The sequence below is a fragment of the Astatotilapia calliptera genome, chromosome 12 (genome assembly GCF_964374335.1).
Source record: "Astatotilapia calliptera chromosome 12, fAstCal68.1, whole genome shotgun sequence".
NCBI lineage: Eukaryota > Metazoa > Chordata > Actinopteri > Cichliformes > Cichlidae > Astatotilapia > Astatotilapia calliptera.
The window spans coordinates 21518539-21535093 of NC_137433.1; the positions used below are offsets into that span (position 1 = coordinate 21518539).

Genomic DNA, 16555 nt, shown 5'->3' on the forward strand with positions numbered 1-16555 from the left:
CCTGTCCGGTCATAAGTCACCTCACAGGTATGATGTTCAGTCCTGCGCCGCCTCTCCGTGACCCTGGCGCGGAGATGATGTATAGTGTGTGGCCTCTTCCACAGCTATTTGTTTGCGGCGTATGGGAGCTCAAAGCTTTCGCACGCCTTGTGCACTACGTGATCCTATTGGACGAGCGGGGCAGTGGATATTGCAAATGATGATGAGGGGGGGAGAGAGGGGAGGAGGTGGAGAGCTCCTGTCTTTCCAACGGCAGACACGCAGCGCTCCTTAAGACTCCAGATGCCTTTACAGAATACGCGCCGCTGTTTTCTGTGCGAGTTGCCTCTCCTGTCTTAAATCGATCGTTGTGTTATCGAAAACCAGAAGATTATGGGGATCGCGTATTATGCGGGAACACGTGGAAAGCTTATGAGACGAGCGGCTGCGCGCCCGTCCTCATTGTGATGGAGGAGCGCGGTGGTGCATCGCTGGGGATGAGTGAGAGGTGCGGAGGAGATAATCAACGAAGACACTGAGAGCTGTGCGTTTGGACAAGGTCATCGGAGCCCAGCCTTGGCAGGATTATGTCCATGTGGAGGCGGCAAGGGCGGACTTTTATGCTTCCTCTCCGGGGACGAGGTTGCCTGGGGTGTCCCCTGAAAACCAAGAGTTTCTCTCCTTGCGTTGGCTCACAGAGGCGGCGAAGAGCCCATCTATTGGTGGCTGAGCTGTATTTTTGACTATCTGCGTGTCTTGGAGATAAAAGTTTCCCCGCTCTGCTCGACGGGTGGGTGCTCTATTCTCCCACCGACTCTTCTATTGAACGCAGCTGAAGCCAGTTAAGGTGATTTAGTGGGTGCTGGTTAAAGGGGCAGCGGCGGCGGGTGGGTTGAATTCCACCAGAGAAACAGCAAGAAAAAAAAAGAAAAGAAAAAAGACAAAATAAAGATTTATTTTTTAAAAAGCGGCGGCCAGCTGTGTTTCTGGACTACCACATCTGCCGTTGTTGTCGCCGCTGTCCATGGTGCTGAACTCGGGCTCCAGGAATGGTGGAGACGCTGAGTATCGCAGTGATCGGTGCTCCCGGAGTGGGGAAAACTTCTATAATCCGCCAGTTCATCTATAACGACTTCTCGGAGGTGTACACGCCGACCAGGACCAGATATGTGTACAGACCCTCCGTCATACTGAACGGGAACATGTACGAGCTGAAGATTTTGGACGTCCCGCCGATCTCCTCTTTTCCATCAAGCTCCAGTCAGGTATCACGTCTCTGTCTCGGGAACTTTATCAGAGGAGGATTTAGACAAGCTTAGAGAGGAGGGGGTCCATTCTCTGATTGAACCCGCTTCTCATTTATTTAATCACTGCTTAATCTTACAAGTGCCCGTCTGTTCACAGCCGCTAACATCCCTCAACGGCAAAAACACCAATTTTATTTATTTCTCTTTCAGTATCAGATGTCCCTAGTCTACTAGTTGCTATGGAGACCTGGCTGACTTAAAGCCTAAGAGCTTCACTTTGGCGTTTTTAAACTCTCTTTGTCTCTGTCTTTCAGCCCGTTTATGAAGACAATATGCAAACTTGCAATATGCAAACTTGCATATTGTTATGTGTTAATCATAACATGTCTTCTACACACTTCTAAGAAACAGCAGTGCTGCTGCTGATATTTGTGTTGATTCTGCAGCATTGTGCTTCAGGCATGGCCACAGCACCTGGTTAAAACTCCCTTTTTAAAAATAGAGCAGACTGCCCTTTTATTCCTGACCACAGGTCAGATGCCACCCCTCATTAGATGGAGGCACATCTGGTCGCAGGATCATAGCAAGATGAAAAAGCACTGTGAATGCTGCGGCTTTGCAGTCACTTTTTTGGAGCAGATTTTTGGCTTTCTTTATTTCTTGACAAGAATTGGAGGTGCTTGAAACAGTCCTCGTGGCCATACTGAAAGCATTATTAGATCCTCTAACTTTTTTCACCCTCCCGCCTTACAGATCCTTTGTTAAACAGTCACAACCAAGGAGGAGACCCACAGAGGCTTCAAAACACCACAGACTTCTGAACCTCTGTTTTCAAAAACACAGCCAGTAAAAAATAAGAACAAAAAACCAGAACCAAGGATGTGGGAGAGCTGCTTCACCTGCTTCTTCAACTGTCTGAATCAGTCTAGGGGATAATCTTTTAAATCCTCTTTGTGTTATTATTCCGCTTACCTTGTGTGAATCAGACATATTAAGCATTGTTTTAGTTATTTTTTTACATGGAATAAGAAGTGCGTATTTTGGCCCTTGACACTTAGAGTGAAATCGCATTAAATCCTCTCTTTATTGGAAAGACATCAGCTCTCCGCTTTCCCTTCCCTCTTAGTGGCCAAATGTGGAGAGTAGGATCTGTTACAGCAGCTTAAATCCTTCCAATCTACACATGAGCATGTGAGAACTGCTTTAATATCGCCTTAAAAATGTGACTCTATCCCTCGAGACAAATGATCCCCTTGTTAAAGTCCTCTTTGTCATTTTCCCCAGCCCATTAAGTTGCTGAATATAATGCGTCCCTCTCTTCGTATGCATGTGTGCGGTGCTTGAAACGGCGCATCCCACTGCAAGTCTCTGCTGACGCGAGGCACGTGTTTGACTCTTGTCCACTGTGACCTCATTGGACAGACCGAAATCTCCAAGGTCACCACAGCAAAGCCATTGATTTGCTGCTGCTGACTGTTTCTCTCCTTCCCTCCCTGTCGGTGTCACAGATAGGCCTCCCAAGAACAGCTGCGGTTATCTACCGCCGGCGAAAGTGCCACTGAGAAAATGAGATCAAGCCAAGCAGGAGACAACAAAAGCACAACGAGAAAGAGAGACCTCCCAAAGTGCTGGTTTTCTGTGCGCTCACAAAGCTGCGGCGTTAACACAGAAAACATCTGACAGGGCAGAGCAATCATCTTGTCGGAGTTATACAAAGCTTCCCTACTAGATTTAACATTTTATTGGAAGGTGTTAAGAGTTCTGCAGACTGCTTACGCTACAGATTCCTGCTGGGAAGGCACTGAGTTTCCTTTTTTCCAGCTAAAGTGCTTTGAACTCCCATTAAGCAATAAGCAGGAGCAGCTGCAGGAACAGGGGACGAGGTGCATCTGATGAGTTCAAGTGTCTCAAAGGTTGAGTCACATTTGAGGGGTTTCCTCCTCATTTGATTGTCTTTGGTTAAATATTTCATGCTAATGTCAGAGTGGTGGTGCAGGCTCTTTGTCGAAGGTATACCAGCAGAGAAATCCATTAGCTGAGTGTTGCCACAACATTTCCATCTGACAGATTTACGGTTACTCATTTGCTAAGGAACAACACCTGGAAGGCCCGCTGTGCTTTGTCTCGCTCGTTCTTGCTTCCTCTGGTGCTTCATCCTCTATTCACAGCGAGAGACACGGGGCATTTTCGAGTCACTGCCCTCATCTGCGTTTAACCCTGCGACCACAGAAATGTAACGTGGATCAGGGGCAGTTGGATGTAATGAGGGGTGAGTTGAGCCAGCACAAAGAATCCTGATTGAATTTTACTTGCTGAAGACAGCAAATTAAATAAAAGCACACTTCACTGTTAGAATACAGTCGGGGAATAAGAGAGGAAGAAAGGAGAGAGGGGAGGGAGAGAGCGGGAATTTGTTTTGGTCAATTAGAAAGTTTAATGGACACCGTTGAAGCCGGGGTGACCAAATGAGGTTTTATATTGTCCTATTAAAATTTGTGATGAATAAGCTGCAGAATAGAGTGAGTCAGTACGCCTCCGCGCTGATGTAGCCCGGCAATTTCTCATCAGTTCAGATTATTTTATAAGAACAGCAGTGGCGTTCTAGCAGGCGACTTGTGACCTCATTTCAACAACATACAGAGACATTAAAAAATCTTTTTTTAATGCTGGAAAGAGGCAAGATTTGTATCATTTTTCCCGTGAAGCTGGGTTGGTGTAATGATTTGTTTGCTTTGTGGCGTGTGTGTCTGTTTCTGAGAGTATTGCATTGAGAGAGCATCTGTCCTGGTGTGTCAATACGATGTGATGACAGATGGATTTAAGCGTGACGGAAGATTCAGCATGATTTTTTCTTGTTCTTTTCTTTTCACTTTCTCTTCTTTTCCCTTTTTGTTCTTGCCATAATGTATCTCCATGACTTCCTCCCACACAAAATGCTCCGTCTCCTGCTCTCTTTGGGCATTTTTCTCAGCTATCTCTGTCAATACTTTCATATATAACAGCGAGGAAACTATCGTATTTCACGCTTGCAGATGCAGCAAGAAAGATGTGTGCGTCTGTGAAGTGCACATATCGGTGAAGCGTTAAGTGCTGACAGGATCTGGAAGTGAAACTGAGCACAAATGTATAATAATCATAGTGGATCATTCATTTTGAATTGCATTTAATCTGTTTTTGCTGATATATACACAAATATCATTATACTATCTGCAAAGGCACAGTTTTTGTAGTTTTCCCTGTGCACACCTTCACAGTTGATTTTAAATGAAACATCCAGAGGTGATAGAAGTGCAGACTTTTAGCCTTAATTCAAAGGGTTTAACAAAAATGTTGCATTAACAGTTCAGCAGTTACGGTTTATACACAGTCCCTCATTTTCAGTGGCTCACAGTTAGTTCTACATTTGATTGACGAGCGGTTTCATGGCTGGGTGAGGCACGTTCACTTGTTATTTCATAATAAATGAAGCAGATAGAATATCTGAAGTGTTGAATTTGTATTTCGTAGCTTTTCACCGAAATTTTAAATATGAGTCTCAAATAGATGTCGGTGCAAGTGAAAGACATTGTCACTGAAACAGCAAAATTATCCTCTCAGAGAGAGAGCAAAACGCCAGGATCGGTTAAATCAGCAATCTTTTATGCCGTTAAAAAAGAATAAATGCTCAGAAAAAACACAGAGGATGATTGCAGAATTATTTCCATGGCTAAAGAAACAACTTTATAGCACCTAACAAAATTAAGGATACTCTTAAGGAGGTAGGAGTATTGTTATCGAGGACTACAATCAAGAAACACCTTCATGAATGGAAATACAGAGAATTTAAAATAAGGTTCACACAGTTACACTGAGGAACAGGAAGGCCGGATTAGAGTTTGACAGAAAACATCTAGATGATAAAAGATGAAACCAAGATTAACCTGTACTAACATAATAGAAGAAAAAAGGTCTTGAGGTCTTGTGACCAAGGCCTGCTGGCTGTCCAGCATACAAGGTTAAAAACTGAAGGTGACAGAGCGTTTGTATCTGTGGCTCCCAGACTCTGGAACTCTCTGCCATTGAGTTTGAGATCTGTGGACTCAGTCATTTCTTTTAAGAAGCAGTTAAAGACTTATCTTTTTAAAATTGGTTTTGGTTGACATTGGATGATGTATATTTTGAGCCTCTGTGAAGCACTTTGTGATTTAATCTGAAAAGGTGCTATATAAATAAAATGTAACTTTACTTACTAATAGAAGACAAAAGTATTGAGCATTAGAGAAAAGGTCATGATCCAAAGAATACCACGTAGAAACATATACCTGGCAGGGGAACCAGGACACTTTGTTGGTGATGTGATTGCTGAGTGAAGCTGCAGGATTGACTGTGAAGTGTACGGGGCTACACTCTCTGCTCAGATTCAGACAGATGCTACAAAACCCATCGGGCAGAGTTTCACAGCACAAACGGAAAATGACCCAAAGCAAACTGTAAAAGCAACCGAGAGTTTGTCAAAGCAAAGAAATGAGATATCCTTGAATGGCAAGTCTTCGCCTGATCTCAATAGTGCAGCTTTTCAGGTATTAAATACAAAACTCAGAGCAGAGATACTCACACACAAGCAGCAGCCAAAGGCAGCTGTAAAAAAGGCCCTGCATCTCAAGCAAAGAAAGACAGCATTACCTGATGTCTATGGGTTCCAGACTTCAGGCTGCAAAGAATTAAACAAGCTGGCAACCCTTGTATTTGCACTTATATAAGAATAAAATTAAATCCATTATGGTTGTGTACAGTAGTGTAAAACTGTGCCCAACAAAATATGGACCAGACAAGCCTTGTAGAGATGACTCTAACAAGCGTGATCAGCAAAACACACCCTCATCCTCAGTGCTAATTACTGCCAAGTCAAATCTGAATAAAATTCTGACATTTCACTCAACAAAGCTGAAGCAAAGATTCCTTGAATGGGCTCTTAGTACAGTTAGATTTAATTAATTGTTAAGTACTCGCAAGCCATGTTATTTGTTCTAGATCAGTGATTTGAATTAGAAGTAGCCTAGCATGCTAGACAGCTAGCTAACAACCAGTTGGCGTTTCCCCCTCTCATTCAACTATTCCCTTAAAAATGCAAAGTTCAAGTGGTAATAACAACACAGTTGGTGAGTTATATTAAAAATCACCTCTGGTGCACTTATTATGAACCTGTACTAATGTAGCACTTTTTCGCTCAAAGCGCTTTCTTACTACAAGCCTCATTCATGCAAGTGCAATGAGAGCTAGTTAAACATTCACACTAGGGGTGGTGGTGTTTGTAGCTCTGGAAGATTTGGAAAGGTTGGTGACTCCATACCTGGCTGCATGCCTAAGAATCATTGGGCAAGTAGCTGGAGCTGAGTTGCTCTCCGATGCGTGAGGAAATCCAACCACTGACCTCTTGATTAGTAGATAACCTGCTCCACCTCCTGAGACACAGTCACCCCAAAGGATGTGAAACATCAGCTACTGAGACTGTAAACCATTTTATTTAAAATTGTATTCATATTTCCATTGTACAGTTAGGCCTTTAAATTGTGAGTCTAAGCAGATTAACTTGCTTCTCGAGGCCGCCTCAGTGGGCCTTCGAGTAACTGCACTTCAAGGTGCACTTCAACTGGTTTCATTTTTCAGCCATGGAGGTTGTGCCTCGGGTCAGACCCAGCAATTGGTCTTGATGTTAAGCTTCCAGCTCCTGGCTTTATCTTATTAGTATTTAACAAAGTAGGCAATCTTCTCATCTAACTCTCTGGCAGCATGCAAGGATATCTGCAAGGATATCTGCAAGGATATCTGTAAGGACAAGAAAGACATAGAGCAACGTTACATATCTCTCAGTTTCCCAATCCAGTCTAATTCTTGAGAATATCCATTTTTGACCCCTCGCCAGCATCAGCCAGAGTCTCCTTGTCACCTGAACACTGGAGACTTACAACAAAGGGCAATAAATGGTTTTGCTGGTCCAGGTCATTACTTTGAAAAGGGGACTTCCATCCCTAAGGGATGTAATGGATTTTAATTCCAACTCAACCAGCATGACCTGTGTTTGACATATCTGTAATAGCTCAGCATTGGCCCCAGCCAGGTTACACCGGCCGCCCTCCTGCACTGGATGGAGTATTGATCCATCGCAACCACTCATTACGTTCAAGCTGCCTCCACTAATATCAGAGTCATGGCGGCTTTGCCATAGCCTGCTGAAAACTGACCACGGCCCTGCAGTTGTCAGGGAAACACGCTCTGTTTGGGTCTTGAGGAGCAAAGGACGAGCTGCTCTTTTTCCACGCTGTGGTAAGGCGACCGACTGGAGGACACAGACAGTGGCACCACACTTCACAGTCACGCTCCCGCAAGCACATTCTCACATCCCGGCGAGCACACACAAATAAACATGCCCACACATGCCGTTTGCATTCATTTGGTTACCGCGTATCAGTGCGCTGCCTTTTCTTTACTGCTCTGTTTTGGCCTGGGCCTCGTGTTTGGGGTTTGGAGAAGTAGTATTGCTGCTTCTGTGCCGGCTCCTCCTCCACATTTAAAAACAGGACTTGGACGACAAAGAGATACGAGATGAAAACACAAGCTGCTATTTTTAGCCCCGCGGGATGTGAGGCTGCAACCACAAGCCACCGTGCTCGCCTTGCGTCGTCAGCTGCCTCAGTTATCATGAGCTGTGATGACAGCGAACATCTCTGGTTTGTTCGGGAAACACAACAAATCTTGCACTGGAGCTGTACTGGACACTTTAGGATAGACTCCAGTAAGAAAATGAATTGATGGAAGAAATTAGAAATCATAAAGAAAAAAAACCCACTTTTGCTGAAAACACTGTGAAAGACCAGAGAAAACTGCACTTTACACCAGTTTTCACAACACATCGTCCCACTTACGCTTTTTACTTTTGATGGCAGTGATCTTATTGCCATCTCTGCGCCTGATTGGCTTCATTATCTTCCTGCTGATCTGTGAGGCTGTTTCTGCTCCTTGACACAAACACCCCCTCCAAAATGAATAGAGGCAAAGCGTCCCTCACTGCGTTTTATCATTACAAGTTAGGCTGATCCTCGCCTGTTCCCTCAGCCTCACCTGTCACAAATTATCAGTTCATCTTCATTGTACAGATTAGCTGTACAGCATGTTTAATTTGGATGCAAATCCCCCCCCCAAACCTTGACAGCAGTGTAATTAATTTTTTTTCTATTCACGTTTCTATTTTAGGTTACACAAGCTGTGTAAGTGCTGGAAAAAGTGTAGAGTAAACACCACATGGAACAAATGACTTAACGCTGTACAAAATACTGTAGCAAATCCATCAACATTGCACTGCTCCACTACGGGGTCACATTAGATTGCATGCTAATTAAAAGCATGCAAATTAAAATGGGGCCTGACAATCAGCACTTTGATATGTGAGCTTTCAAAGCAATATGGGCACAACAAGCACGGCTCCAAAGCAGCCAAATCATCATCAGAGCCCTGAGGTTCAGGTGCGTCAGTCAAAAAGCATCAAATACATCAGAACGGAATTTCACTGAAAATCATTGAAGCATAACATAATAAACAGCTTCAGGAGAGGCAGTGATCACATGGGGAAATTGATTTGTATGTAAATTCTTTTAAAAATGTGTTCACAGGGATTTAAAAAAACTGTTTTAAAAAAGAGCTCAGGAGGAGCAAATCGAACAGCAGCCACTGTGTGAAGTAAATCTACACTGAGTCTGTGGAAATGTTCCAAGGTTAAATCAGTGATCTTAACAACATAATATAAACTCACTGGCCATTTCATTAGGTATACCTTTTCAAGCGCTCTCAAATCTCTATCGGCCAATCACATGGAAGTGTGTCTATGCATGAAAACATGTTCAAACCGAGCGTCGGATGGGGAAGAAAGGTGATTGAAGTGACTTTGAATGTGGCATGGTTGTTGCTGTCAGGGTAGTCTGAGTATCTCAGAAAATGCTGATCTACTGGGATCTCTGGGGTTTACAGAGAATGGTCAAAAAAGAGAAACTACCCAATAAGCTGCAGGTCTCTGGGTGAAAATCTCTTGTCGATGCCAGAGGTCAGAGCAGGTCAGATGCAGTGAAGAGTGAAAAGTGGGTTAGAAAAGTAAACTGTGTAGTAAAAGATCCAGAGGACTGAATGACAGTAAAGGTTGCACGATCTGATATCGTCGTGTTGGTGTTGTTCCCAGATCAACATAGTAAATGTTGTTCCAGGATCAACATTGCAAGTGACCAATCAGAATGTTGTGGCGTCATACCTTTGCGACTTCAGGAAAAAACGCCGTAAAACAAAAAACTGTACTTAAGCTGCGAGAAACCGCCTCTGTCCGCCGATCAACGGACCCAGACCCTGACCCTAACCCTTTAATAAACGCTAAGCAGAATTGATATTGTCCTTGCAACATTGGAATTTCATAAATGCACGAATGGCTTGGCGCGCCAAAGAATAACGTCACAACAATGTGATTGGTCACTTGCAACGACACCAACACGACGATATCAGATCATCCGTAAAGGTTTGACTTTTGCCACATTTCTGAGGTGAAGGAAACAAGGTTGGATGAGCTTAGAGTTTTAAAATTCAGTTGTTGTTCAAAGATGACACCAATAATCCAAATAGCCGGAAGCTGATATCATTGCACTACCTGATGACACTTTTGAGCTTTGGGAAATATGCCGGTACTTTCCAAGCATGAGACAAGTCCAACTTCCTGAAAATCTTTGCTGGTGAATGTGCCAAAACTGATTTCTGATGTTTATATTCATTTTCCCAAATGTATATCTTTGCTTATATTGGTAAATAGACTTTAGTCAACAGAATTTATTAAAGGATTATATATAAAATTATCTTTATGACATTATTTTACCAACTTCATATCACTCTTTAAAAGTTATATATTTTTAACATCAATGACACTTTTTAGCTGGATAAATAAAGGATATATAAAACTCACTTTCTACCTTGTGACAGGAAGGTTATTTGTGGCTCAGAATGATTTGATGACATTGGTTTGACATGTGCTTCACAGATTATAGGCCGACAAGTCATTTACAACAGCTTAAATGTGGGTGACCATCTTTTGGCACAACACCAGAAACTTCAAAGTGATCACAAGAAAAGAGGTCTTGGGCCACACAAGCCCCTTTTAAGATCACAACCTGTGCCGCTTTTCATTTCATTTAAAGGAATATAATAAACCTGAATGTAATGTGTTGACCGGTGAGCTCCAAATGTGGCAGAAAACAGATTTGGGTTTTTATACAGAGCCCAGCTTTCCACGCTTCCAGCATTCATGTTAAGCCAAACTAAGCAGTTTCTAGTTCCAGCTTCATAGTCATTATTAGTCATTCTCATCCCCAGCTACTAAACCGTATTTCCTCAGATGTTAGACTACATTTGAAAGATCCTCATCACACCGTTGTCTAAAGTGCAATGCCGTTTGTGCATTACAGCAGTCTGCATCTAATAAGAACAACCCTGTTTATTGCAAAGTTAATTTCCAATGTTTGTCTGTTAAATTATATTAAATTGGATTGAATTCTGTTTCACTGAACTGAACTGAGGCGGTCTCACAGAGTCTTGGCCCTTCATTAGCAGTGTGTGGGAACACCAGAGGTTATGTCTGCTCATCCCTTGATCCGCTGTTGCCTTTTTCATCTTTTCAACATTCTCCCAGGCCTGCGTTTGTGTTCTCATTTCCTTCCCTCAGTATATCTTTTTCCCCCAGCCCCTGAACTTCCTCTATTTGCCTCTCCCTCTTTTATCAGATCAAATGTTTATACATTAATTTCATGCTGTTACAGGCAGCAGGTCGGCAGTGGTGAGCCCAGTGATACACATTTGGATAGAAGGATGGTTCCTCACGTTTCTATTAAAACGAATGGCCCTCAGTAAGGTGCAAATAGACCCACGTGCACTGTGTGCTTTGATTACATTTTGAATTATGCTTTGAAAACCATTAGCATGAACAAAATGTTGCTTTTTTGCCACATCAGAGCACCGCGTTCCCTTTTTTCCTCTCCTGACAGAAGGTTGTGCGTTTTCTTTCCCCCAGCCTCCGTCTTTGTCCTTGAACAGCGTGCAGTGTTTTACTGCGGGGTCATTGTGTTTTATGACTTTGTTCAAAGCTGTAAGATTCCCAGAACCATGTCTACTCGAGGAATTCATACACTGCACTTTGTAACTGCAAAGGGAAGCAAACTGTGACAGAGCAAAGTTCTGTTACATAAAGAGGGGAAAAAAATTAACCGAGGCTGATGGGATTATCGTTAGTCTTTTAATCTGTCATGAATCAAAGTATTGGATTGAAATTTCTCTTTGATGATGACGCTGGTGGCAAAGTCATCAGTTTGTCCTGAAGGGGAAATTAATGTCCGCACCCAATTTCACAAGAACGTATTCATGAGCCGATGAGCCATTTCACTCAGAACCACAAATAACCTCATTGTGGCATTTGAGGAAATGTCAGACTTTGACAAAGCCATTAGGACACACTACCTGGGAACCTTACACATCTGCAAAGTCTTCCATCTAATACGTCAGCATACCCAAGAGACCATGTCAGTTCTTAAGCTTGACTAAAACGGGTCTTGGACGTACTCATATGTTTGCATATTTATGTGTTTCTCTACATATCTGTCCTTTCAGGAATGGCTGGATTTGCGCTGCAGAGGTGTTCGTAATGCCAACGCATACATCCTGGTGTATGACATCTGCTGCGTGGAGAGCTTTGAATACGTCAAAATGATCCGACAGCAGATAGTAGAGAACAGGTATGGTCACAAACACTCTCTGCTGACAACGCAGATGTTCAACATACCGTCCAAAAGCTTCAAACCAGGACTGTCAAACTCATTGGACATCATGCATCACATACATACAGCCTGCTTTGATCTTAAGTGGGCCAGACCAGTGAAACTACATGATAAATATATGAAATTACAGAAAAATGTTTAGTGGTAGTTAATTTACCAGACACTCCTTCGATTTTTTTTATTTTAAAATATTAAAGTTTTGTGTTATTTTAAAATATTAAGCTTTTGTTAATTTACAAAACAGAGATTTTCCTGTAAATTAAGCATTTATCTATTGGGGGGGAGGAGGGGGGTATTTTTTTCCATTGGAAATTCTTCGTCCTGGGCCTTGTGTTTGACACCCGTGCTTTAAACCCTATATTTAATTGAAAACTGAACCACAATGACGCTGTCAAGACTCACAGGCATTACTGTTTTCTAATTTAAAAAAAAAAAAAATCTAGGACAGGGACAACAAAAGACCAGAAATATTACGTAATGCTGAAAAAAAAAAGCTGTTGGAACATCTCAGAGCTAATTAGGTTAATTAGCAACAGGTCAGTAACATAAAAGAGCATCCCACAGAGGCTGAGCCTTTCAGAACTGAGAATTAAGAGGACGGTGGGTTTACCACCCTTTTTTTTAAAACAAATAAATGCATAAGAATAATGTTTAGAACATAAAAATTACAACACGTTTGGGGGATTTTATCATCAAAGTACAAAATACCAAAAAATAAAGGCCCAGCATGTGAAAATGTGGAAAAGAAAGTTTTAGCTTGTAGAGCCACCTTTAGCAGCAATAACGTAAAGTAATAGTTTTCTGTGGGATTTTTATACAGAGCCCAGCAGGCTCTCACTTTGACTTTTTTTTTTACTTTAGCTCCACTCTTCTTTACAACTTTGCTTCAGTTCATTGAGGTTTGTTAGCATTAGCTCTGTCAAGAGTCCACCACAGCAGTTCAAGCAGGTTGAGGTCTACGCTTTGCCTGGAACATTGCAGAACTTTGTTTCTGTTCTTTTTCAGACATTCTGTTGTAAATTTGCTGCTTTGCTTGGGATCGTTGTCCTGTTGCATGGCCCAATTCCCAATTAGCTGTTGGAAGACGGCATCTAGAATACTTTTCTACTGAATACTGAGTCATTGATTGCAAGGTAAAACAAGCCCAAGGTGACACTTGACGGTTGTACTAACTAGAATTTGTCAAGGTTTCCCTGAGCATTGCACAGTCTGACCTTGGAGTGAAATTGGTCGGACATACACTCCTGGAAAGACTGTGACATTGTCTTAACAAACAGCTACATTTGACTAGCAGCACCTGGCTGTTTCTTACCATCTTATTTCCAGTGGAAGCAGTAATGATGTTTAGTTTTTCACAGAAATTCTAGTGTAGTTGAGTCATGCATAGGATTGGACTATTCAGATTGTTATCAGTGCACAGCTTAAAAAGCCAACATCCATACTGTAATCGTATAGAAGATCATTAGTGCACATGCCATAAGTAACTTACACCTTTGAAGGCTCCGTATGCACGTTTTGGAGCAACGTGTGCTGCCATCCAGAGGGGGTGTTTCTCAGGAAAGGCCTTGTTTATTTCTTAAAGAGTGCGAAACCAAATTCCACTTGTATTACGGCAACATGGCTGCATAGAAAGATAGAGGCAACAAAGTATTAAACATGTCTCAACCTTTTAAAAAATATGTTGCTGAAATCAAATTCAATAAAAAAAATTATTTCAACAATTCATGTGTTGTTTTTGTGCTGTTTTCATTTGAATATAAGTTTGAATGATTTGCATTTCATTTTTAACTAAATGTAATACAACAATCCTGCTTTTTTTTGTTAAACCGCTGACACACAGCTTGTTATCCTTCACTGATGATTTGTAATGAAATCATCCCGTCACCCGTCTGAAGACAGCACACAATTTCACAGCCTGTCACAAAGCTGTACAATTACATGATGGTGACAGTGATTTTTAGGCTTCTTGTGGTGGTATCTTTCAATTTAGCGTGCGCGCTCGTCATGATGACAGTTCACTGTCTGATGACATTTGATTCTTGTGTGATGCCTAAACCCACACTAGTAATTTAAAGGCTATTCTTGGGACAGTCGTACATTTAGTGTACAGAAGGCCCACAGATAACATACAGTAAATGCTTCCTGGATTTGCTTTGCACCCCTGCTGCATATGGGGCCAGAAATCCCTCGCTCTCCAGTCGTCAGCTGCATGCATATATTTACATATAGAAAGGTGCATTGGGTGGCTTCATTTGTTTGCCATGTTGTACAACACCAAACTGCCTCTCCACAGTTGATGCCCACTTTCTCGCAGCTCTGAACGTGTAACCACGAATGTTTATGATCTAAGACAGAAACCTATTATCCCCAGCAACTATGGAAGAAATGGTGAATGTGAGAGGAATAGGCAATAGGGGGAAAATGTGCAATCATGGAGAGTCTAACATCAGACTGGAGAAGGAAAGGAAAGGAAGGGGAGGAGAAGGGGGCAGATACTGTAAGAGGAATCATTAATAATCGAGTTTTGGAGGAGTTTTTTTTACTCTGTGTGTCAGCTGTCGAAAAAAAAAAGTCTATTGTTGAAATGTTCCTCAGAAATCTTTTATTATTCTGGTTCCCACTAGCGAGGAGCCTACCTTCAGTTCAGTGAGGCTTGTGACAGTGTTGTCCTTCCATCATTCCTACCCCCCCCCCCTCCCCGTGCCCCCCCCATTCTCATGAAGGGATGCACGCACACCGCCTCCCACATTCAGTACACCTCATTGTGCACAAGTAGTCAAGCCCGAGCAGATATGCAAGGAGATATTTTTAAGGCTGTTATGTGAGCACAACCTGTGAAAAGGAGAAAAGTGAGATGATTGCTGCCGTGTGGTTGTTCAGCTCCCAAGTTTTGAGAACTTCGCCTCGGGGCTTGAAAATTGCACCGCTCATCTCTCTCAGGCTGCATCGCCTTCTCTTCGGCGAGCCATTTTATCCATCTGTCGAGGCAGACGTGCAAATATGCAAAAGTATGCAAAAGTCTTTGTCATACAAAATAAGCCATCATTCGTTCTGAGAGAAAGAGCTAAGTTGTTAAGGCAGCTGTTTAAACAGTTTATACACTTGTCTTTTCTAGATGTTCTGAGTTCAACATCGGTTGTTACAGCTTTTCCTAAATAGTTTATATTCTAAGGCTTTTTTAAATTATTATTACAAATCATTAACCCAATGACCTTGCCTCCTAAATAAGCAGCAAAATGAATATTATTGTTATCATCAACACTTCATTTTACTCTAAACTCCTGCAGCTTAATTTCCCACACTGCTGCACTAAACTTCTTTTCATTTAAACACTTCTAAACCATCACTAATCACGGTTAATTGTGGTCGACTTGAAGAGGTGCTGTATGTTTTTCATTAGTGCTGCAGGACTAATCTTTATATTTGCAGGTCTTACTTTTAATAATCTGCACGTCCTCTACAGAGAAGAAAACTGTCAGTATGACGAGAGGGGCGCCTAGGTTGTTAGTGTAACATATTGGGGGTATTTATATATTAGAGTAGTTTTGTAATATATTTTATTATTTATTATTGGTACTTTAACTTGTTTGTTACTGCCTTCGCGCAACTGTGACCACATAAATTCCATTGGGATTAATAAAGTATTCTGATTTTGCTTCTGAGTTAGAATTTTATAACACATCCCTCCGGCTTGCCGTACATTTTCCCACTCAATAATGCTGTAAAGCCCTCACTGCAGCATGCGGTGGGAGGCCCCTTGAGCCTGTGAGTTTTAATCCTCCAGTCCACCCCCACACACCTCAGAAGGAAGGGAAAACTATGCAGAGACAACAGCTGTGACAAACACCAACACGATGGCTTTGCTGGGTTAAAAAAAATAAAAATAAATAACACAACCTTCTTTTCTCATACTCCTGCAGGGAAGGTAGCAGCAGCGAGGTGCCAATCCTGGTGGTGGGTAACAAGAGAGATCTGCAGCGTCAGCGCTTCATGCCTCGCAGGGCCGTGTCGGTTCTGGTGAAGAAGACATGGAAGTGCGGTTATGTGGAGTGCTCTGCCAAGTTTAACTGGCACGTAGTCCTGCTCTTCAAGGAGCTGCTGGGGATTGCTGTGGCACGGGGGATGCGCCAGAACCACACCTCCATTCGTTTGCAGGGGGCGCTACAGAGGAATCGCTGCACCATCATGTGACCCTCAGAGCTCCCTCCACCCCTGCCAACTCAGGAGTGGAGCGGCAGCAGAGAGAAGGACTTTCTATCAAAATGGCTGGGAAAAATAACCCCGTGGCCTCCTGCTTTACTGAGCTGATTTTTCTTAATGAGGTTTATTAGATTCGTGCGCTGTAAAAGACACTCAAATTACACACATGGTCATCCAACCACTTCCTAGTCAACTGTGTAGAAACAAGGAAGGAAATGGGAAAAAGAAAGCAGGTGACAAACAATACAAAAAGCATAGCACAGATATGTTTCTCACATCACAGGTCAACATTTCAGG

The 16555-nt window shown here is 42.4% G+C and overlaps 1 protein-coding gene across 1 annotated transcript; it reads left to right on the top strand.

Moving 5' to 3' along the window:
• The first annotated feature begins 235 nt into the window (after positions 1–235).
• On the top strand, positions 236–16398 carry rasl10a (RAS-like, family 10, member A). The gene is made up of 3 exons (XM_026187260.2): positions 236–1244; positions 11892–12016; positions 15979–16398. Exons 1-3 carry the CDS (start codon positions 1029–1031, stop codon positions 16247–16249), a joined length of 612 nt encoding a protein of 203 aa, XP_026043045.1. The 5' UTR covers positions 236–1028; the 3' UTR covers positions 16250–16398.
• Positions 16399–16555: the final 157 nt, after the last annotated feature.